General features: G+C 43.1%; 1 protein-coding gene across 3 annotated transcripts in view; it reads right to left on the minus strand.

Moving 5' to 3' along the window:
- The window catches only part of LOC137345073 (flotillin-2-like), a 99,813-nt gene that overhangs the window by 57,250 nt on the left and 19,926 nt on the right, over positions 1–22,637 (minus strand). For all 3 annotated transcript variants that reach the window (XM_068008512.1, XM_068008511.1, XM_068008513.1), the window contains exon 2: positions 5,514–5,595. In XM_068008512.1, coding sequence (XP_067864613.1) covers positions 5,514–5,595 — 82 coding nt within the window. The remainder of the gene's footprint in view (positions 1–5,513; positions 5,596–22,637) is intronic.

A 22,637-nucleotide genomic window follows, 5' to 3' on the forward strand; every position in this document is an offset into this window, starting at 1 on the left:
AGGAACTAGGCCAGAGTACTTTTAAAAACAGAGACTGTATCGGAGCACTGTTGAGATGAAACACGCACAGTTCTGCTGGGGGAGGAATGAGGGAAGTGAGGAATTCGATTTGTGTCTGCACTGCCTGCTCTGGATGTCCACAGAAATATTGAGATTCAGAAGGAAACAGGAACAGGGCTCATCTCTAGCACGATGTGTTTTCCTCAGATAAACATTCCATACGATCCAGCTTGCAATAAAACAAGTCAGCTTTATTTTTCACGAGGAAGCTATTACAGTTTTGCAGCACATTGTGATTATTTTGCTTTCAAAAGGGGAGCTTGGAAACACTTGCATGACTGCCACATGAAAAGTATGAGGAGAGTGTACATGAAAATTGTGTGTAAAAAAAGAACGAGCAGAAATGATTGAAGACGACAGCTGGATCCCACTGAATTCTCCATTTGAGTTGTAATGTCCCGACTGGCACAATTTTAATTTTAATGACAGATGGCAAGATGTGAAAAAGCCAACCTGCTCAAACATTCTCAACGTATTCATGTTTTTGTGGTGGAGATCAGATCTGGTACTGCACAGTTTGCCAGCAAGTGAAAGAGCAGATCAGTGGCACAAGAACAATCTGCCCATTGCTGAGGTTGACCCTCTCTCTGAAATCTTTCAAACAAAGCATCGGAAAGGCCACTGAACAAAGAAGATCCTTTACATCCAATATATGTGAAAATTAATTCTGCAATCCTAAGGGGGTCTTTACAAGTTTTCAAATGGCAAGATGATTGGCGGACACGATAGGCCGAAGGGCCTTTATCCGTGCTGTATAACTCTATGACTCTATGATTATCTATCTACGGTATGCATTTTTGTTAGGTAAGGGTATTGAGGGATATGGAACTAAGATAGATAAACAGAGTTAAGATACAGATCAGCCATGAACTAACTGAATGGCAGAACGGGCTCGAGGGGTTGAATGACCTACTTCTGTTCCTATGGTCTTCCTCATTCTCCGAGGATATAGGTGGGGCAAGAGAAAAGCTCTGGGACTGAACCCAGAGAGTCACGTGATTTCCGACAGCCACATAAAAGCTGTTGCCTACAGACCAGTGTCAAGCTTTTAAAAACTAGCCTACTTTAGATTATGGTTACATAGTAAAGGTTACATACAAAAGAAATCTCTCCAAACCAAATGCTTGTGCTTTTCTTTCGCTTGTCCTTTGGATTCAGTTCTGAAGACAGGCTTCCATGAGTGGGGGGCATCAAGCAATTCCATTGTGTATTCAAGGTGGCTGTCCATCATACGACGTGAACAACCTGAAGCCTCATGCAGCCTAAGTGTGCACATCTGCTCAGAATGCCCCAAAGCCCCAAGAGGTGAAGCACAGCCACTAATGTTATGTAGGCAAACGAAGCGGACAATTTTGTCCAAAAACAGCAAATGAGATGAATGACCAGTTAGTCTGATTTTGCTGGGTGTTGGTTAAGGGGGGGGGGAATGTTGGCTAGGACACAAAGGGAACTCCTTGCTCTTCAAAATAAATACCACAACCCGACTGTATCTTCATAACTCAAAACTTGAAAACATTTTGAAAACTTCACCAGATTTTGCTGTTGACAAAAATGAACAAAAGTAGTCTTTGGGTGGGGTGACTTGAGAGAACATAAAAGTCCCATACAGAAAGAAATGTGGAAGTCAAACCAATGAGAAACAATTTTAGAAATAAAAATAGCATTTGACAAAACGAAATAATAGTCTTCAAAGGATTCACAACAAGCAAAATCAGAGTCATTGTCTCATTGCTACTATACATCCCAGTCAGAATTTCTCTCCCCCTCGAGCTTGTAGTTCTCAGCTTTTCATTTTCAAGGCATAATATATAATAGCAGCTGATTTGAAATGAATAGTTCCATCCAGTGCTGAGCAACCTAAAAATTCACAAGTGCACTGGGTAAACAGAAATAATAAAAGAAAAAAAAAATCAATCACTGGGACAGTGCACAAAGGAAATTAAGTACAGATTTCACATTCGCTATGTGGGAATATGGAGCAGAATCAAAGCCACAGTCCTGGAACATGCATTATGCAAACAGCATGCTGCCATTGCAGCCTTCCCTATGATGCCGCCAAATTGGTTTTCCAGCAGGTGGCCGAGCACAATGGCATATCTACAATTTGCTTTGAGCATTTGAAAAATTCTTCAGTTACTCAATATGCATCAATACAGCTTTTATCATCTCTCTACTACTGAAATCCTCATTTATTCTCTACAATTAAGCTGGATGGGAACACAGCACAATTTTAAATAATGTTGCAAGAAACACACTGTGCTTCCAGTTTAAACTGAAGTTCTCTATTTTCAGATCTCTGAATGGTGCATGTTGTGCAAGAACCAATGAGTTAGCTGGTTAATTGGATTAATTCCAATTATCTGAGCCAATGGACCGCCTCCAGACTGGTCCAGATCGATGAAAATCTACATTGTTGCTGCTACTGTTCATATATTAATGGTTTATGTGAAGAGGTCACTGCCCAAAATGATATACTGAGAATTTTTGAGGCACTCACTAAAGTGCTACTTGTGGAGCTATTTAGCTGCTGTTCTGATGGAAGCTTCCTACTGAGGCTGGGTCGATGGGGCACTGTCTACGCCACTTGCTTTACCAACTGTAAAACAATGGGACAGAGAGGAGGCAGCACGTGTCCCTGCTGTCCCATGGTTTATGTTTCCTTGTTCTTAGTCTGTTTTTTTTAAAAATGGGTATTAGTTCCCCCAATGGCCTAATGGGACAAAAAAGAGTCAGGATTTCTGGTCTTGACACCTATCCAACGAGCCCTGCCAAAAAGTGCACATGTGGAGATATGCCAGGTAGGGACAGGATCAGACGGGGGTTATGATGTACTGCGTTGTTGAACATCTTGCAAATATTCAATGTACTGGCCTGCACTTTGGTCAGGTGCTAGAGAGTGACCAAGTCCTGTGGAACAGCATTTCAGGAGATGAGGGGCAAAAAGAGGAAAAAACTGGCAAAAAGGTATCACATGGGTAGTATTGCGCTTTAACTGGAGGGAGGCTGTAAGAATCCTTGCATCAGCAATTGTACACTGCCTCTCCAGATTAATAAAAACACCAAACAAAATCAAAACCAGAACTAGTAGCATCCTGTTGAATTTAATATACAGTATAAACAGGATATGATAAATGAAATGTTCCTGCCAGTACTGAATTTCATGCAGATCTCAGGAGGATTGTTGGCACCACTGAATTTCAATTTCTTCAACTGACTACAAGGGGACCATTTCAGATTAAAATTAAAAGGCAAAGTGCAGTTCACTCAAGGGGTGGGGCACCACATGCAGGTTTCTACTAACGCTGTCTGACATTGCAAAGGGGATGTGGGGAGAGGGGAAATTGAGGGAGTGCCAAGCGGACAACAAATAAAAGTTACTTGCTACATGGATTTTGCTGGTCTTTATCTTAAGAAGGGGAAGATTAATTACTTTTTTTTAATAAAAAGAGCTCAGCATTTGAACTTTACAGGAAACAGGCTGCAAAATGACCACAATATCTGAATGATGCAAGAGACGCTCAGTATTCAAAAGGATGAAGGGAAGGTGGCAGCAGTTGGTTTTTATATGGCCCTAGAAAACATTCCATCAGGACAGAAGGTTCAAAGCACACAAAACAGAAACACTCACCAAATGGCTCATTTTTGCACATGTATGTGGAAGAATTGAAAAACACTTGTAATGAATTTTTTTTTGGAGTTCAGACACATTGGGAACGCTTGTAGATAACAGATTTCTTCTTCTGATACCACCCCACCCCATCCCATCTCTGCAAAAGACAGGTTGCAGGAGTGACAAGACCCTTGAATACTGAGAACAATAAAAAAATTTCTGTTAACATACAAAGACAACAAAATTAGACAAAGAAATCCAGTTTTGTTTATTCATGTAGATTTGCTATGAATGTGCATTCAAAACCTGCACATGATCAAGGCTGGAGAGTCGGTTTCTGTAAATTGCTATTGGGATTGGAAAAGAATAAAATGTAGAATTACTGGTACGATATTGGAAAATAGTTCACCGTGTTGTTGGGAGATGAAACGCTCGAGGTTAAAAGATGAATGAATTGGATGCTTGCCAACATCAAATTGATTTTCCAGTATCCTGTCACTCAAGTGCATTACTCAGATATCACATGTTTATAGTGGGCCTAAGATTATTAAGATCCTTCACTCAAATTCTTGTATTTTATAACCATACCTGAACAAAAACATTTTTTGCTAATTTTGACCCAAAAGCTGATTCGACTTCCCAATCAGTGTAATTTCTCAAAACTTTATATTTGTGTGTATGTCTGGAGGATTTTGATTCCATTTGCCTCTCAGCTACGCTTAAAGATGATCTCTGTTGCAGGATTTAAGTTTCCTTTCATTCCTTCTGGGACATCGAAGCTACTGAAATATTTGTCCAGCCCCAATAAAAGTACTGCAATAACATACCTAAAAACTACATAGCAAGCAAAAAGCGAAATGACCAAGTATGCAAAAGCTTTTATTCCAAATGGGTTTTTTTTTTGTAGCGCTCAATATTTTTGCACTCTCCCTTCCATCGTTTCCCCTGATATTAACTTGGGACTTTTGTTTTAAAACTAAAACACTTTGTTTTAAAACTGAAAATGAAGAATAATTATAAAATTTTGCAGATGGTGTGGCCGTTCTCTTTAAAAAAGGTATTTCAGTTATTTGTGTAAGCTAAATAATTTCCCAAACCACATAAGGCAACAAATTGGTTCTCAGCAACTTGTGCCGGTGTTCCTGTTCCTTGGTTTACTAATAGTAGGAGGCGCAATATGTTGCGCACACATTCACAGTAGAATTGCTACAGTACTGGATAACATCACCAATTAAAATAAAAACTGAATTTGCAAAAATGGTCACTGGCCTACAAAAACCTAAGATGTGGTGAACAGTTTTGTAGCAAATGACTAGAAACAAATGATTCCTCCAGCCCTTTGTGACATGGTGTTATTAGTGAATAAACAAAAACTGAAATTACTGGAGTTCACTGTAATCCAATATTACACTAAGTGATGGAAAATAAGATGCATTAAAGTACAAGTCACGTTCCTTTCGTGAGGGAAACATGTACATGTTCCTGAGTAAATGGGCACCAGAAAGACTGATTGCAGGTGCCATATTTAATGCTTTGCAGAATTTTATACAATTTAATCCACCCTCACCATATTCCTGCCAACCTTGAGAAGGAAGTGCCAGCCAATCAGTGTGGAGAACCTGACAGCTTTACCCATTGTCCATGTTTGGCAAGTTTATGACACCCTGCATCTCATGGCCCATCAAATATTGCTTTACACAGCACACAATCAACATCTCCAGGAACACCCTCTTTTGGTATTTAAATGAGAATTACAAAAGATAAACAAACAATGCTTAAATATGAATTGTAGAAAAGGGTTTCAGAAGAGGAAAGAAAGAGTGATAGTTCTCGGGTGCCTCACCTCTGTGTCTGTGAGACACACCACCAGGCCCAGGCCCATCCCCCAATGACGTACTGCTTTTGATCCGATCCACAGCAGCCACCTGGAACAGAAGGAAGAACCATCTAATTACAAAACTGAACCATTTTTAAAACGAATCTTAGAACTACTGCATGTATGTTACAGAACAGATGCTTGAATATTTAAGGATTGCAACAATTAAAATTGTACTCTAAAGTGGTGGACCTGCTCCATGGGCGACTGCAGCCCTTGTGGTGATGGTGCTCCCACAATTGTGTTGAGTGGGACATTCCAGGATACTGACACAGCGAAAATGAAGGAATGGTGATGTGTTCAAGATAGTGTGTGACTTGGAAGGGAACTTGGAGGTGATTGTCTTCCTGCAATAATTTTGCTCTGGTTGTAATAGAGGTCCTTAGGACTGGGGGGGCCAGGGGGGGGGGGGAAGAGGAGGTGCTGTCAAAGTAATCTTGGTGAGTTACTGCAGCTTATCCTGTAGATTGTACATACAGCAGCTACTGAGTGCTGCTGGGGGAGGGGAGGGGAATGGAATTCGATGACAGAGGCACCAATCAAGCGAACTGTTCCGGAAAATGCCCACATATGCTTTCCTTCCATGGAGCACACAGCCTCTGTAATACTTCCCCAACACCACCAATGAACTACTTAGATGGCTTAGTAGCTTGGGAAAGTTGATCTCAAGTCGTGTGTGTTATTATTAGCAGTATAAATCCATCTCTGATACGTGCTACTCAGCGAGCAGCCCGTGAATGACATCCAAAAAAAAAAATCTTTTGTAATTCAGAAAAAGGAATTAGGAATGTTTAGTACTGACATGCCAGTAAATTCCTGCCAGGATTCTTGTGCAACTGTGAACATCTCTTAAGCAACAGATTAAACTATACATGATCACTACCAAGGATAAACTCTCATGAATAGTTTTTAGGAATTGTTCCTCGTGAATGGTACGAACAAGATACATTGAAGCCACAGCACAAAAACAGGCATTCGGGTACAGTAGCACAGCAGTTATATTACTGGACTAGTAATCCAGAGGGCTGGACTAATAGAGTCACGAGTTCAAATCCTGCCAAGCAGAATTTAAATTCAATTAAAGAAAAATCCGGAAGAAGAAAAACTAGTACCAGTAACGGTGGCCATGAAACTGCTGGATGGTTGTAAAAACCCATCTGGTTCACTAATGTCCTTTAGGGAAGGAAACCTGCCGTCCTTACCCGGTCTGGCCTATATGTGGCTCCAGTCCCACAGCAATGTGGTTGATTCTGAAATCGCCCTCTGAAATGGCCGAGCAAGACACTCAGTTGTCATATTAGGAATAAAACGGGACGGACCACTAAGTCCCGTCTTCACACTGAGGACACCATCCAACGTGTTGTGTGGCACTACCACCGTGATAAATGGGATAGATTCAGAACAGATCGAGCAGCTCATGAGGCGCTGCGGGCCATCAGTAGAAGAATTGTATTCAAGCACAATCTGTAACCTCATTGCCTGGCATAGCCCTCACTCTACCATTACCAAGCCAGGGGATCAACCCTGGTTCAAAAGAGGAGTGTAGAAGAGCACGCCAGGAGCAGCACCAGGCGTACCGAAAAATGAGGTGCCAACCTGGTGAAGCTACAACACAGGACTACATGCATGCTAAACAGCGGAAGCAACATGCTATAGACAGAGCTAAGCGATTCCACAACCAACGGATCAGATCAAAACTCTGCAGTCCTGCCACATCCAGTCGTGAATGGTGGTGGACAATTAAACAACTAATGGGAGGAGGAGGCTCTGTAAACATCCCCATCCTCAATGACGGCAGAGTCCAGCACATTAGTACAAAAGACAAGGCTGAAGCGCCTGCAACCATCTTCAGCCAGAAGCGCCGAGTGGATGATCCACCTCAGCCTCCTCCCGATATCCCCACCATTACAGAAGCCAGTCTTCAGCCAATTTGATTCACTCCACGTGATATCAAGAAACAGCCGAGTTCACTGGATACGGCAAAGGCTATGGGCCCCGACAACATCTAGGCTTTAGTGCTGAAGACTTGTGCTCCAGAACTAGCTGCGTCTCAAGCCAAACTGTTGCAGTACAGCTACAACACTGGCATCTACCCGACAACGTGGAAAATTGCCCAGGTATGTCCCGTCCACAAAAAGCAGGACAAATCCAATCTGGCCAATTACCGCCCCATCAGTCTACTCTCAATCATCTGCAAAGTGATGGAAGGTGTCGTTGACAGTGCTATCAAGCAGCACTTACCAATAACCTGCTCACCGATGCTCAGTTTGGGTTCCACCAGGACTATTTGACTCCAGACCTCATTACAGCCTTGGTCCAAACATGGACAAAAGAGCTGAATTCCAGAAGTGAGGTGAGAGTGACTGCCCTTGACATCAAGGCAGCATTTGACTGAGTGTGGCACCAAGAAGCCCTAGTAAAATTGAAGTCAATGGGAATCAGAGGGAAAACTCTCCAGTGGCTGGAGTCATACCTAGCACAAAAGAAGATGGTAGTGGTTGTTGGAGGCCAATCATCTCAGCCCCAGGAGTTCCTCCAGGCAGTGTCCTAGGCCCAACCATCTTCAGCTGCTTCATCATCAATGACCTTCCCTCCATAAGGTCAGAAATGGGGATGTCCGCTGACGATCGCACAGTGTTCAGTTCCAATTGCAACCCCTCAGATAATGAAGAAGTCCGTGCCCGCATGCAGCAAAACCTGGACAACATCCAGGCTTGGGCTGTTATGTAGCAAGGAACATTTGCGCCAGACAAGTGCCAGGCAATGACCATCTCTAACAAGAGAGAATCTAACCATCTACCCTTGACATTCAACAGCATTACCACTGCCGAATCCCCCATCAACATCCTGGGGGTCACCACTGACCAGAATCTTAACTTGACCAGCCACATAATTACTGTGGCTACAAGAGCAGGTCAGAGGCTGGGTATTCTGCAGCGAGTAACTCACCTCCTGACTCCCCAAAGCCTTTCCACCATCTACAGGGCACAAGTCAGGAGTGGAATACTCTCCACTTGCCTGGATGAATGCAGCTCCAACACTCAAGCTTGACACCATACATACAAAACAGCCCGCATGATTGGTACCCCATCCACCACCAGCGCACAGTGGCTGCAGTGTGTACCATCCACAGGATGCACTGTAGCAACGCACCAAGGCTTCTTCGACAGCACCTCCCAAACCCACGACCTCTACCACCTGGAAGGAGGACAAGGGCAGCAGGCACATGGGAACACCACCACCTGCACGTTCCCCTCCAAGGTCACACCATCTCGACTTGGAAATATAGTCATTTCTTCATCATTGCTGGGTCAAAATTCTGGAACTCCCTACCTAACAGCACTGTGGCAGAACCTTCATCACACAGACTGCAGCGGTTCATGAAGGCGGCTCACCACCACCTTCTCAAGGGCAATTAGGGATGGGCGATAAATGCTAGCTTTGCCAGCAACACCCACATCCCATGAACAAATAAAAAAAATTCGGCCCAACTGGTCTATGCTAGTAATCATGCTCCACGCGAGCTTCCTCTGTCCCCACTTAATCTAACCCTATCAGGATATCTTTCTATTCCTTTCTCCCTCATGCTTATCTAGCTTCCTCTTAAATAGCACTGAATGTTGGAGCATGACTTCACAGCACCATGGAGCAGAAAGGCAAATTCAGAGCCCCTGATCACTGAGCTACCATGCAGGAAATTCCCTCTCCAAAGAGGGAAGATGAACAAATGGGGATTATCCATTAAGCCACTCTCAACCTATCTGCTTTTCTTTTAAATTCGTTCATGGGATGTGGGCGTCGCTGGCGAGGCCAGCATTTATTGCCCATCCCTAATTGCCCTCGAGAAGGTGGTGGTGAGCCGCATTCTTGAACCACTGCAATCCTTGTGGTGAAGGTTCTCCCACAGTGCTGTTAGGAAGGGAGTTCCAGGATTTTGACCCAGCGACGATGAAGGAACGGCGATATATTTCCAAGTCGGGATGGTGTGTGACTTGGAGGGGAACGTGCAGGTGGTGTTCCCATGTGCCTGCTGCTCTTGTCCTTCTAGGTGGTGGAGGTCGCGGGTTTGGGAGGTGCTGTCGAAGCAGCCTTCGCAAGTTGCTGCAGTGCATCCTGTGGATCGTACAGACTGCAGCCACAGTGCGCCAGTGGTGAAGGGAGTGAATGTTTTGGGTGGTGGATGGGGTGCCAATCAAGCGGGCTGCTTTGTCCTGGATGGTGTCAAGCTTCTTGAGCATTGTTGAAGCTGCACTCATCCAGGCAAGTGGAGAGTATTCCATCACACTCCTGACTTGTACCTTGTAGATGGTGGAAAGGCTTTGGGGAGTCAGGAGGTGAGTCACTCGCCACAGAATACCCAGCCTCTGACCTGCTCTTGTAGCCACAGTATTTATATGGCTGGTCCAGTTAAGTTTCTGGTCAATGGTGACCCCCAGGATGTTGATGGTGGGGGATTCGGCGATGGTAATGTCATTGAATGTCAAGGGGAGGTGGTTAGACTCTCTCTTGTTGGAGATGGTCATTGCCTGGCACGAATGTTACTTGCCACTTATCAGCCCAAGCCTGGATGTCATCCAGGTCTTGCTGCATGCGGGCTCGGACTGCTTCATTATCTGAGGGGTTGCGAATGGAACTGAACACAGTGCAGTCATCAGCGAACATCCCCATTTCTGATCTTATGATGGAGGGAAGGTCATTGATGAAGCAGCTGAAGATGGTTGGGCCTAGGACACTGCCTTGAGGAACTCCTGCAGCCATGGCCTGGGGCTGAGATGATTGGCCTCCAACAACCACTACCATCTTCATTTGTGTTAAGTATGACTCCAGCCACTGGAGAGTTTTCCCTCGGATTCCCATTGATTTCAATTTTACTAGGGCTCCTTGGTGCCACACTTGGTCAAATGCAGTCTCTCTCACCTCACTTCTGGAATTCAGCTCTTTTGTCCACGTTTGGACCAAGGCTGTAATGAGGTCTGGAGCCAAGTGGTCCTGGCAGAACCCAAACTGAGCATCGGTGAGCAGGTAGTGGTGAGTAAGTGCCGCTTGACAGCACTGTCGACGTTGCAAACAACAACCTAGTCAATCTAATCTCCAGGAGACAAGTTGTGTGCGGTTTAAGGAAATCTTGGGGGGGGGGGGGGGGGTTGCGTGGAAAGAGAAGAGATGTTTTGTGTACATTAAGTACAATTACAACATATACCCAACATATCCTGTTCAACAATGCCTGCTATGGAGGACAAGACTCCTGTTACTGGGTTATAAAGAAAGAAATTGCATTGATGTTGTATTTACGTGTTTCTAGAGTGCTTCATGTACAATGAACACTACAGTGTGCAGTCACGGTTGCTGCGTAGGTGGATGTGCAATCACTTTTCCCACAAAATCCCACTAACTGCAGGTAGATGAGTGACCAGCTGGCCTATTTTTGGTAGCATCGGATGAGAGAAGCATGTTGGCCTGCACAACGTGAGAACTCCCTATTCTTTTTCAACTGTTGCTACAGGGATCTTCAACATCCACATGGGCCTCAGGTTAACATCTCATCCAAAGGACGGCGGTTCCCACAACACTGCACTCCCTCAGTATTGCACTGACGTCTCAGGCTAGATTATGTGCTGAAGTTCTAGACTGCAGTTTGAACTCAACCTTGAGACTGGCACTCCTTCTTTCCTTCCCCTCCTCCACCACCAACATCCAGAAGTGGATAGAGTAAAGCTCGAGAGCTATCTTATTCTTGCAGAGGCTGGTGGTGGGGGGAGGTGCGGGGGGAATCCTTCTCTCTTCTGTCTCATAAATGTAATAAGAACTATTTACGTGTTTCTAGAGTGCTTCATGTACAATGAACACTACAGTGTGCAGTCACGGTTGCTGCGTAGGTGGATGTGCAATCACTTTTCCCACAAAATCCCACGAACTGCAGGTAGATGAATGACACAGACTGGACCGAATGGCCTGTCTCCGTATTGTAACCTCTGTATATTTCCATGTCTCAGTCAACCCCTGTGACAGTTGAGAAACCTAGCAAAAGCATAATTTCCACCTTGTGGGCCGATCTGCCTTTTCAGGGTCATTTTCTCCATTGAAAAGTCCTTGAGGTAGTATTTCAACAATGATGTAATTACACCCAGAAAACATCTTTACTTTGATTTTTTTTTTCTCTGTGGCATGAAGTGACAAATAGCTATTCGGAGGCTTTCCTTTTTGATACGGTGATAAGCCAACTGCAATACTGTGATCTTGCAGCTTGCAGTGTGCAAATTGGCTGCCACGTTTCATATATTACAACAGTGACTGCACTTCAGAAGTACTTCATTGACAATAAAGTGCTTTGGGACGTTCAGAGGTTGTGAAAGGTGCTGTAAAAATGTCTTTCGGCCTTTCCTTTCTTTCTCAACCATGAGCAGTGTTCGTTAGTTCATAAGCGTGTAGAAACCTGACACAGATGAAGGACGGGTGTTTAAACCAAGTAGAGTTGTGATCTTTTTGGGGTCATTCTATGACCTATCCTACGAGCAGCTGAGAAATATTCTGTTGGGAAACTAGATACCTGTTTAGTTCAGTTAGTAGCTAACTCCCCTCTTGAGTCAGAAGGTTGAGTTCAAACTGCAGTCTAGAACTTCAGCACATAATCTAGCCTGAGACGTCAGTGCAATACTGAGGGAGTGCTGTGTTGTGGGAACCGCCGTCCTTTGGATGAGATGTTAACCTGAGGCCCATGTGGATGTTGAAGATCCCTGTAGCAACAGTTGAAAAAGAATAGGGAGTTCTCACGTTGTGCAGGCCAACATGCTTCTCTCAACCGACGCTACCAAAAATAGGCCAGCTGGTCATTCATCTACCTGCAGTTAGTGGGATTTTGTGGGAACAGTGATTGCACATCCACCTACGCAGCAACCGTGACTGCACACTGTAGTGTTCATTGTACATGAAGCACTCTAGAAACACGTAAATAGTTCTTATTACATTTATGAGACAGAAGAGAGAAGGATTCCCCCCGCACCTCCCCCCACCACCAGCCTCTGCAAGAATAAGATAGCTCTCGAGCTTTACGCTATCCACTTCTGGATGTTGGTGGTGATGGTGGTGGAGGAGGGGAAGGAAAGAAGGAGTGCCAGTCTCAAGATTACTCTCCAAAGATGCAATCAAAGCCTCTACTTGGTTGATTCGTCAGAAAGCTCTCTGCAGAGTACAATTAGTAAACACTAACCCTTTGACTTGTGCTTCCAGTTTTTGAATTTCTGGTGGAAACACAGATGACAGGCTGGCTAGTCAGAAGTGATGAATTGTCTTAATTGTGAAAGATGCAACTGGTGTTTTTACTACAATTATAAAGTTAACGTTTGACATTTTAGTTCAGAGTATAGGACAGAAGCTGATTGAAGAACAAAGCACTTGAGGTCCAGCTCCAAGTCCCTAAAATTCCAGGACATACAATGAAGATGTTCATTGTGGCCATTTGTAGACAGATTTCATAATTACTCAGATCATTGGGGAACGCAGCTTTTACCGTGCGTTGGTAATAGCTCTTAGCCGATGGGAGCACTTGGGCTTCAATAATCCATCGACTACTGACTGCAGTTAAACAAAGCTCTTTTGTGCAAAATTTTCACTCAAACGTATCTGGTGTTTTTCAAACAAATGGCCTGTAGTACGGTGCATAAACTGACAGTACAGCACGCTGCATAGCATTCACTATCCTCTCAGTTAATCAGTGACCGATTCCTGCTGCCAAGTTAAGAAATACATTCCAGGCGAACTTCAACAAGATACAGCGCAGAACATTCCAACTTGGTGCATCTCCACAAGGCTCTCGGGTCAAGTTTGTAAATTACACCAATACAGAGTAGTGGAGACACAAAACAATTAAAGACTTTCAGAAGAATTTAGATCAGTTATGCAATGGGGGTCGACAAACTACAAATTAAATTTAATGCAGTGCAAAAAGAGATCTGTAGCATAAGTATACAATGAACAGATTAGAATTAGCATCAGTCCTGAACCTGCCTTTTATTAGTTTGTGCTCATGTTCCCTTGTCCTACAGAAGTGATTTAGCTTGAAATAGTGCTGAGGATTAACATTTTTAATCCACACTTTGGAATTCTCTCTCTAACTGCTCCATCTCCTTCTTTAAGACTCTCCTTTTAAAAAACAGGAAGTGCACTTCACAAGCACTTTATTGGCTGTCCTGAGGTCATGAAAGATAGTATATCAATGCAAGTGCATTCATTCATTTTCAACTAGCTTTTGGTCACCCCTAATAATATTTCCTTCTTTGGCTCGGCATCCATTTATTTTGATTACACCTCCATCAATCAATGACGTTGGGATGTTTTTCTATACTAAAAGCCCTATATAAATGCAAGTAGTTGTTGTTGCTATAGTATCTTACGGACTTCTAGAAGGTCACATTCCATTTACTATCATATATTTCTTAATAGAAGCTCAAGCTCTCCAGTGCAGAGGTGCTGGTTAGGGGAAAAGGGAGAAAAAGTTCTCAAAGTAAATAAAATATTAAATGGTTTAGATAAGGTAATCCCAGGGTATCACTTTAAATTAAGTCAAAAGTAGGACCAGAGAATATAAAATTAGTGAAAACATAAATTTAAATATTAGGCAAAATTTCTTTGTTCAAAAGGGTAAATGTTTGGAATAACCTACCAGGCAATAGTAAAGACCAAAGCATCAGAAACATTCAAAATGCAGTTGGATGCTGGAATTAAGACGTGCAATTATACAGCACCTTTCACAACCTCAGGACATTCCACAGCGCTTTACAGCCAATTAAATACTTTTGAAGTGTAGTCACTGTTGTAATGTAAGAAACGTGGCAGCCAATTTGTCCACAGCAAGGTCCCACAAACAGCAAAGTGAAAAATGACCAGATAATCTATTTTTAGTGACGTTGGTTGAGGGATAAATATTGGTCAGGACACAGGAGAGAACTCCCCTGCATGTCTTCGGAATAGTGTCATAGGATCTTTTACATCCACCTGAGAGGGCAGACGGAGCCTTGGTTTAAGGTCATACCTGAAAGACAGCACCTCCAACAGTGCAATACTCTTGTACACCATGAGGCTCGATCACGCTCCATTGGCTGTACTCCACAGTATAAGCAAGCCCAAATTCTTTATCCCGTTGCAAAGTGGGTCTACGATTCTGCCATCAGGATAATGGAGCTGGTTTTGTAAATGTGGGGGGTTGGTCCTGTGTGTTTGGTGTCAGTGGTGCTCCATATTAAATTGGTGTGCCCAGTGAGAACAGCTCCCATTAGAAAGGTAAAAGTGGGCAATGAGAGAGATATAGTTTCCCCAAAACTAGGTTTAGTTTAACTGTGAAGGGTATAGTGCCCTATGGTACTGATACAATTTTTCATCCTTGTAATGAGTTCTATAAGAATAGAAGCCAAGTATATTCAAATGCAGAATTTCCACTCCAGGTGTCTTAACTACAAGAATTTGTTGCAAAACTAACAATCTGATCCATCAAGTCTCCCGAACACTACTTCTTGCAGTTAAGTCAGTCTATTTGTGAACCTTCTCAGTTAAATTCCCTTCTACCAAGCGAATCTGTTATTGAAGATTACCCCCATACCCGATAATTCTCCTAATAAGTGCTGTCATCAGTCACACATTTCCCACTCACCACCTTCGCACTATTAGTTAAGTGTTCCTGCGTGATCAGATTCCTTAATTCCTATAATTGCGCCAAAGCTGAGCCAACTCCTTTCAAAACAGAGGTTTTAAGAAAATAAAAGCCAAAATCAGGTCCCAACAATATACACAGTAAACCTCTGCAGATTCTGGAACAATTCTAACCATCCACTTCAATACAATTTAAAGCAGAATTGCTCTATAAGCATACAACTCTACAAGCAAGCTGTGAAACAACTAAAAATAGCAGAGGCCCTGAACCAAGAGAATTTAGCATCCAAAGCATTAGGGATTGGGGGGCGGGGGGAGGTTGAGAAGGAACACAAGAGAACAAATTAAATGGCTATCTTGCAACAACCCTTCAATCCCTAGTTCAGTACAGAAATATGGTTTTGCATGTAAACTGAGGAGCCAAATATCCATTTTTTAAAAAAGATTTGTCAACTCCAAACTGAATTCAGACCCACCCCAGCCCTAAATTTGAGATCCAGACAAACGTGAAGGCAGTCCCGAATCTGATCAGAAGCACATTTACTTAACGTGCGTGAGCATTTCTTCAAAAATCCCCATGCACTATTCAGGGCAACAACTTGCATTTATACAGCAAGGCACTTCACAGGAGCGTTATCAAACAAAATTCAACACAGCCACATAAGGAGATATTAGGACAGGTGACCAAAAGCTTGGTAGAAGAGGTAGGTTTTAAGGAGCATCTTAAAAGGAGGAGAGAGGGGTGAAAAGGTTTAGGGAGGGAATTCCAGAGCTTAGGGCCTGGACAGCCAAAGGCACGGTCACCAAAGGTGGAGCGATTAAAATAGGGGATACACAAGAGGCCAGAATTGGAGGAGCGCAGCGATCTCGGGGGGGTTGTCGGGCTGGAGGAGGTTACAGAGATAGGGGAGGGGCGAAGACCATGGAGGAATTTGAAAACAAGGATGAGAATTTTTTTTAAAATCAAGGCATTACTAGACCGGGAACCAATGAAGGTCAGCGAGCTCAGGGGTGATGGGTGAACAGGACCTGTGAGTTAGGATAACGGCAGCAGAGTTTTGGATGAACTGAAGTTTACAGAGGATAACAAGGTGGGAGATTGGCCAGGAGAACATTGGAACAGTCATGTCTAGAGGTAAAGGCACTGTGGGGAAAAAAAGCACTAACCATACAGTTTTACAAAATGAGTACCCCGGATCCTAGGAGCATTGCAAGGGGGTCCCCGAAGTCATCTGATTTCAGTCTATTTTTCTATAGTTGACTTAGTAGCACTTTCAGTTACTACTCATTTTAATTATTTTTAAAAATCTGCAACATTAGCAGTTTTCCTTTGATGAACTGATGCTGTGTTTTGATAGTTTGATGGTCCATGGAGTGTGCCAATATTTGTAGGGGGAGTCCCCACATCTAAAAGCTTGAGAGGGGGAAGACAGCTAAAGTGAGTTAGGTGTTTGGAGTAATGGTGTCCATTTGTCCCCCACCTGCCAGATTACACAGCTTCATACTTCTGGAATCTCTGGTTGTAACATGACGAATGGAAACAGATAATGGACTCAAGACATGAATTCATATACTTAACACATGAAGTATCCATTTTTTTTAAAAAGAAAGTCTTCAGGTTATGCAGGATAAACAGGTCATTCTCAAGTTAGCAGGCTGTAACCAGCGGGGTGCTGCAAGGATCGGTGATTGTAAATAGCTGAGGCCCAATCTATGTTAATGATTTAGATGCGATGTGGAGATGCCGGTGATGGACTGGGGTGGACAAATGTAAGGACTTGCACAACACTAGGTTATAGTCCAACAGTTTTATTTGAAATCACAAGCTTTCGGAGCTTACCTCCTTCGTCAGGTGAGTGAAGGGACAAAGTGTAATGTATCCTCAAGTTTGCTGACAATACAAAGCTAGGTAGGAAAGTAAGCTGTGAGGAGGACAGAGTCTGCAAAGGGACAGACAGATTAAGCGAGTGGGGAAGGTGGCAGATGGAGTATAATGTGGGGAAATGTGAGGTTATTCACTTTGGAAGGAATATTTTTTAAATGGTGAGAAACTATTAAATGTTGGTGTTCAGAGAGACTTGGGTGTCCTCATACAAGAAACACAAAAAGTTAGTCTGCAGGTACAGCAGGCAATTAGGAAAGCAAATGGCATGTTGGCCTTTATTGCAAAGAGGGTTGGAGTACAAGAGTAAGGAAATCTTACTACAGTTGTACAGAGCTTTGGTGAGACCTCAGCTGGAGTACTGCGTACAGTTTTGTTCTTCTTATCTAAGGAAGGATATACTTGCCTTAGAGGCGGTGCAACGAAAGTTCACGAGATTAATTTCAGGGATGAGAGGGTTGTCCTATGAAGAGGGGTTGAATAGAATGGGCCTATACTCTCTGGAGTTTAGAAGAATGAGAGGTGACCCCATTGAAACATTTAAGATTCTGAGGGGGCTTGACAAGGTAGGTGCTGAGAGATTGTTTCCCCTGGCTGGGGAGTCTAGAACCAGGGGGCATAGTCGCAGGATAAGGGGTCGAACATTCAAGACTGAGATGAGGAGGAATTTCTTCATGCAGAGGGTTGTGAATCTTTGGCATTTTCTCACCCAGAGGGCTATGGATGCTGAGTCATTGAATATATTCAAGGCTGAGATGGATAGATTTTTGGACTTGAGGGGAATCAAGGGATAAGTGGACTTGAGGTTGAAGATCAGTCATGATCCGATTGAATGGTGGAGCAGGCTCAAGGGGCCGTATGGCCTACTCCTGCTCCTATTTCTTATGTTCTTATGTTATTGTTTGTTCACATCCTAGAAGAAATTTTGCGATTTGGCACGTGTACGAAGCTTATCTTGGGAAATTATGGGTGCGCTGCTGTGATTTTCTATCCTTTTGAATTATTAAATCAACCTTGGACAAACCAGCAGACATCTGTAGGGAAGGGACTAACAGAGACAGACTGGTGCATTAATACAAACAAAAGAATCACTGCCCAGTGCTCCATTGGCTTTTGTTTACTGTAGATTGATTTTTTTTTATTATTCTGTCTCTTTTCAGATTTCACAATCCCATTTCAAAGCAAGAGCAATGCCCATTGAGGTTTATAACCAGGTTTGAAGACATATTGCATCAACCAAGTTATTTCAGAGCCATCAACCAATATCAGTGAAATGTTAGGAATGAGATTTAAGATCAGAAAGGCAGAGAATGATTGCAAATCCATTTAAACATATGGTGCAGCGTTGACTGGAGGATAATACATTGAAATAGGTCACATTTTTATACAACAATTTGTATTTAAATCGCGCCTTTAATGTAGAAAAACATTCAAAAGGGGCTGCACATGAATGTAATCAGAAAAAATGGCTGCTGATGTAAAGGAGATAATATTAGATGGGGTAACTAAAAGCATGGTTAAAGGGATAGGTTTTAAAGGAGGGTCTTAGAAGGAAGGCGGAGAAGTATAGGAAGGGTATTCCAGAGCTTAGGGCCTAAATGGCTGAAAGCATGGCTGCCAATGGTGGGTTGAAGGAAGTGGGGGTTGCACAAGCTCAGAGGAATGCAGAGTTCGAGGAAGGTTGTAGGGCTGGAGCAGATTAGAGAGGTACAGATAGGCAAGGGCATGAAGTATTTAAATATGAGAATAAGTTGTTTAAATACGAGGCACTGGGAGACTAGGAGCCAATGTAGGTCAGCAAGCATAGCAGCAATAGATGTGAGTTAGGATACGGGCATCAGAGTTTTGGATGAACTGAAGTTTAGGGAGGGTGAAGGATGTGAGGTTGGCCAGGAGAGCTTTAAAATAGTCTGAAGGCAATGAAGGCAACAAAGGCATGGATGATGCAAATGGGCTGAGGTAGGAGTGGCGACGTGGAAGTAGGTGGTCTTTGTAATGCAGACGATTTAGGGTCAAAAGCTCAACACAGGGTCAAATAGGATGCTGAGACTGCAAACAGTCTGGTTCAACCCGAAACAGTGGAGGGGGATGGAATCAGTGGTGAGGGTAATGGGAGTCTCCCATCTGGTTGACAGATGATTCTCAGTTGTTGTGGGTGCACAAATGGGAGAAGCCCCAGCAGACATGCTGCCATGGCGGTGGCTGAGTCTTTCTATATGTTAATATTGCAAGATTTCAAGGTGGCTTTCAATGTTCCTATATAGCATTTCATCTGCCCCCCTCTGTTGTGATATCCAGACTACAGCTCTCCATGGATGAAGGCTTTGAGAATTCTATCAGGCATGTGAATAGATATGTCCAGACCACCGCAAATGGACCTTCTCGATCATGGCCTCGATTTCAGGTATACTACAGCATTTGACGACATCGGTGTTAAGCGCCCTGTCCTGCCACTCAATGCCAGCGATACATCAGACAGCGCAAGTGGATATGATCAAGTCGCTTGGTGTGACGGCACAGCCATACAAGTAGGATGGTGAGGAGAACAAACATAGCGACTTTTGCTGGCAGACTAACCACTCTTTCCTGCTACAGTCTCTGCTTGAGTTTGCCAAAGGCAGAGCTAGCTCTACCAATGTGGTGAGTGATGTAATCGCCGATTATAGCGTTATGCAAGAGGATGCTACCCAGGTAGTGGAATTTGTCTGTGATCTTAAGTGGTATGTTATTGATTGTAACCACTGAATGACCAGGTATAGGCTGGACCATGACTTCAATGGTGAGGCTACAGAGTCTGTGGTGAGAGCTGAAGACAATGGCTTCACAATGCAAGACGTGATATTTGAAGAAGATTCAGCAACTCTTATATATGAGCAGATCTCCTGGTGAATGAGAGGATTCATTGTTTTGTAACAATGGCCATATACTTACAGGAAGCACATGACATCTCTAAGACTTAATATATTAATTACAGATAAAGCAGAACAGTAAAAAATTTAAGAGTTACATCTCCAATGATGTTACGTTTTTATTTTGCCTGAAAGTCAGGTACCATTTCAAAAGGTACAATCCATAAAAACTAATCCGTTTACATTTTGGAGTAAATTACAGTCTTCAAAATACACAGCAGTTATTAATGCTGCAGTTTCAATTTTATATTTCAGACGTGCTCATTAAAATAACAAGCTTTGGTGGTCCCAATGGCATTGCATCTCGTGCAGGAAGTACCTGCCCAATCACCTGTCTGAGGTAGAGCGCGTGGAGTTGCAGCACAGATGATGTTGTCACTAAAATTTCAGGAGAATCTGGGCACTTGAAATTTTTATACCACATCTCCTGACATTATAAAAAAAGTCAGCAGTCTAATTCTCAGTGTTGTCCTTCCAAATGTGGGATGTGTCTGAAGAAAGCATTTTGAGATAAGCATTTTTTGGGACATTTTACTATGTTAACGGCGCTATATAAATGCAAGTGGTTATAAGCAACACAAAGATAAAGGTACTGGTGGTTATGGATCTAGCACTGGTGGGAGTGGTAGCAATTGAGGTGATAAACTAATAGTAGCACACACACTAAAGCATTTTGGTTCAAATACTTGTTTTCTATAGCTTATTGTTTTCTATAAATATGCTAAATAGATGTGGTAAAAATGCAAGCAAAAATCAAAAAAATAGATGTTACCGATAGCAAACAGGAGGAGAAATCCCGGCTGCTTCAGCTCCTCCTCGGACATGGGACTCAGAGGGAAATTGTCAGAGCCAATCTAAGAATTCTTGGGGCCCTGAGCACCAAGAACATTCTGGGCGCTTTTTGGGCCGCTCTGCACGATCCCCACCTCCCTCCCCTCGATCCATTAAAACACAAACGAGGTTTACCGGGGGCCCCAGGGCATGGGCCCCAAAGGCCTGTGCGTTCATCGTCCCTGGTAACTGTCGTGCCTTAATTGATGCTCCAGCTGAGATTAGCTAATGAAGCACCAACCAGTGTCAAACTTGTGGCCCTCTGTGGCTGAGTGCCTTACTGGGCAGTGCATTTACACAGAGCTATAAGGGGAACTGTGCCCACATTTTCCCAAATGACTCAAAAAAACTGGTTTATGTGGCTTATTGCATCAGCAGGTGATTCCTCCCAAAATAAATTTGGGAGGTTAGGGAGTTGAGCAATTACGTTACAGATTACAACAGATGCAAGAGCTTAGCCCAGGTCAACGCCCATTGCAATTTCTGCCAATATCCCTTGGTCTGGAGAAGGCTTCATCCAGAATACACTGGAGAATCACAGGCAGGAACCCACATTCTGCCAACATGTTGCATCAATGGACAGCATTAATTCCATTTTCTAAACACGTTTCAAATTCCAATCACTTCAGCAATGAGGGGGTCAGGCCCCACTAAGGAGATACATTTCAGTCATTGCGTTTGGAGCTAAATCTACAGAGCATTGTTGCATGAAAAGCCAGGTGGAACAGAGAAATACAACAACAGAGTACAGTAATGCCTGTTTCTGTCACGTGAATGAGATCAATTGATAATCTTACAAGCTTCACAGACAAAAGATCACTTATGCTCCAAAAAGAGCTTAAACTGGCATGGTTGGGCACAATTTCCAACATTATACCCTGAATATCTGTTTCTTTTTAGATTGACAATTTTTTAAAAATGTATGACACTTCACTGACTCTACTGGGGCCATTTTTTTGACATGGACTTAGTTTTCCAAACACACAGACAGGCACCTTAAACATTCTGCATGGACACGGAGGCACTTGAAGCTGGGTTGGAATCAATTCTAGTGTTTCACTTAAAAAAAAATACACTGAGAAAGGTAAAATGGAATTCCTTTTCCTTTAAATGCAAACCAAAAAAATTCTTCAAATGAAAACAGCTAACGATAGTTAAAAGCAGGGATAATCTACATTCACTGAAGACCAAGAGGCTAAACGATCACAGAGTAACATTCTTTGAGTCACCTCAGAGTACAATCTGAGATTTATTTTGTGGTTGGAATATAGCAATTTTGAGGGCATATTGTGCAACGTTTTGAGGCCCAGTTGAGAGAAGCTAAATAAAGCTCAGATTATGACTATTGCTAAACGGAAAGCAAATCCCTTTCAGGCTCCTCCAAAGCTATCAGCTGCTTACATAGAGGAGCTGCAGCAAAGACAGTCAGACCAACATCTGTTATATGTGAAACGCATGTGGCCTGCAGCACAGAATCTCTCTTTAAAATTGAGAAACTCAACTCAACCAACAGTGCAGGACACCAGTGAGGTGAAAGCAAGGAGGAGTGAAGATGGAGTGAATCAAGCAGCAGTGGTTAGGTAATATTAAGCTTGGGTATTAAAAGCCTGTAGATTGTAGGGGAACGGAAAGACTGAGGGAGGTGAGATGGTCCACAGCTTTGAGGCCCTTAGAAATCATGAACGAGAGTAAGAGTGCACAACATTATGATTTCAACATGGAAGGAGCAAATGTATGTGGGATAGATTATTTGCAGTGAAAAAAAAGTCAGAGGTCAATGGTTGTGCTGATAAAATAGAGGCAGGAAATGTTTTAGAGGAGTTGGGC

Source organism: Heptranchias perlo, chromosome 28 (assembly GCF_035084215.1).
Source record: "Heptranchias perlo isolate sHepPer1 chromosome 28, sHepPer1.hap1, whole genome shotgun sequence".
In the NCBI taxonomy this organism is placed as follows: Eukaryota; Metazoa; Chordata; class Chondrichthyes; order Hexanchiformes; family Hexanchidae; genus Heptranchias; species Heptranchias perlo.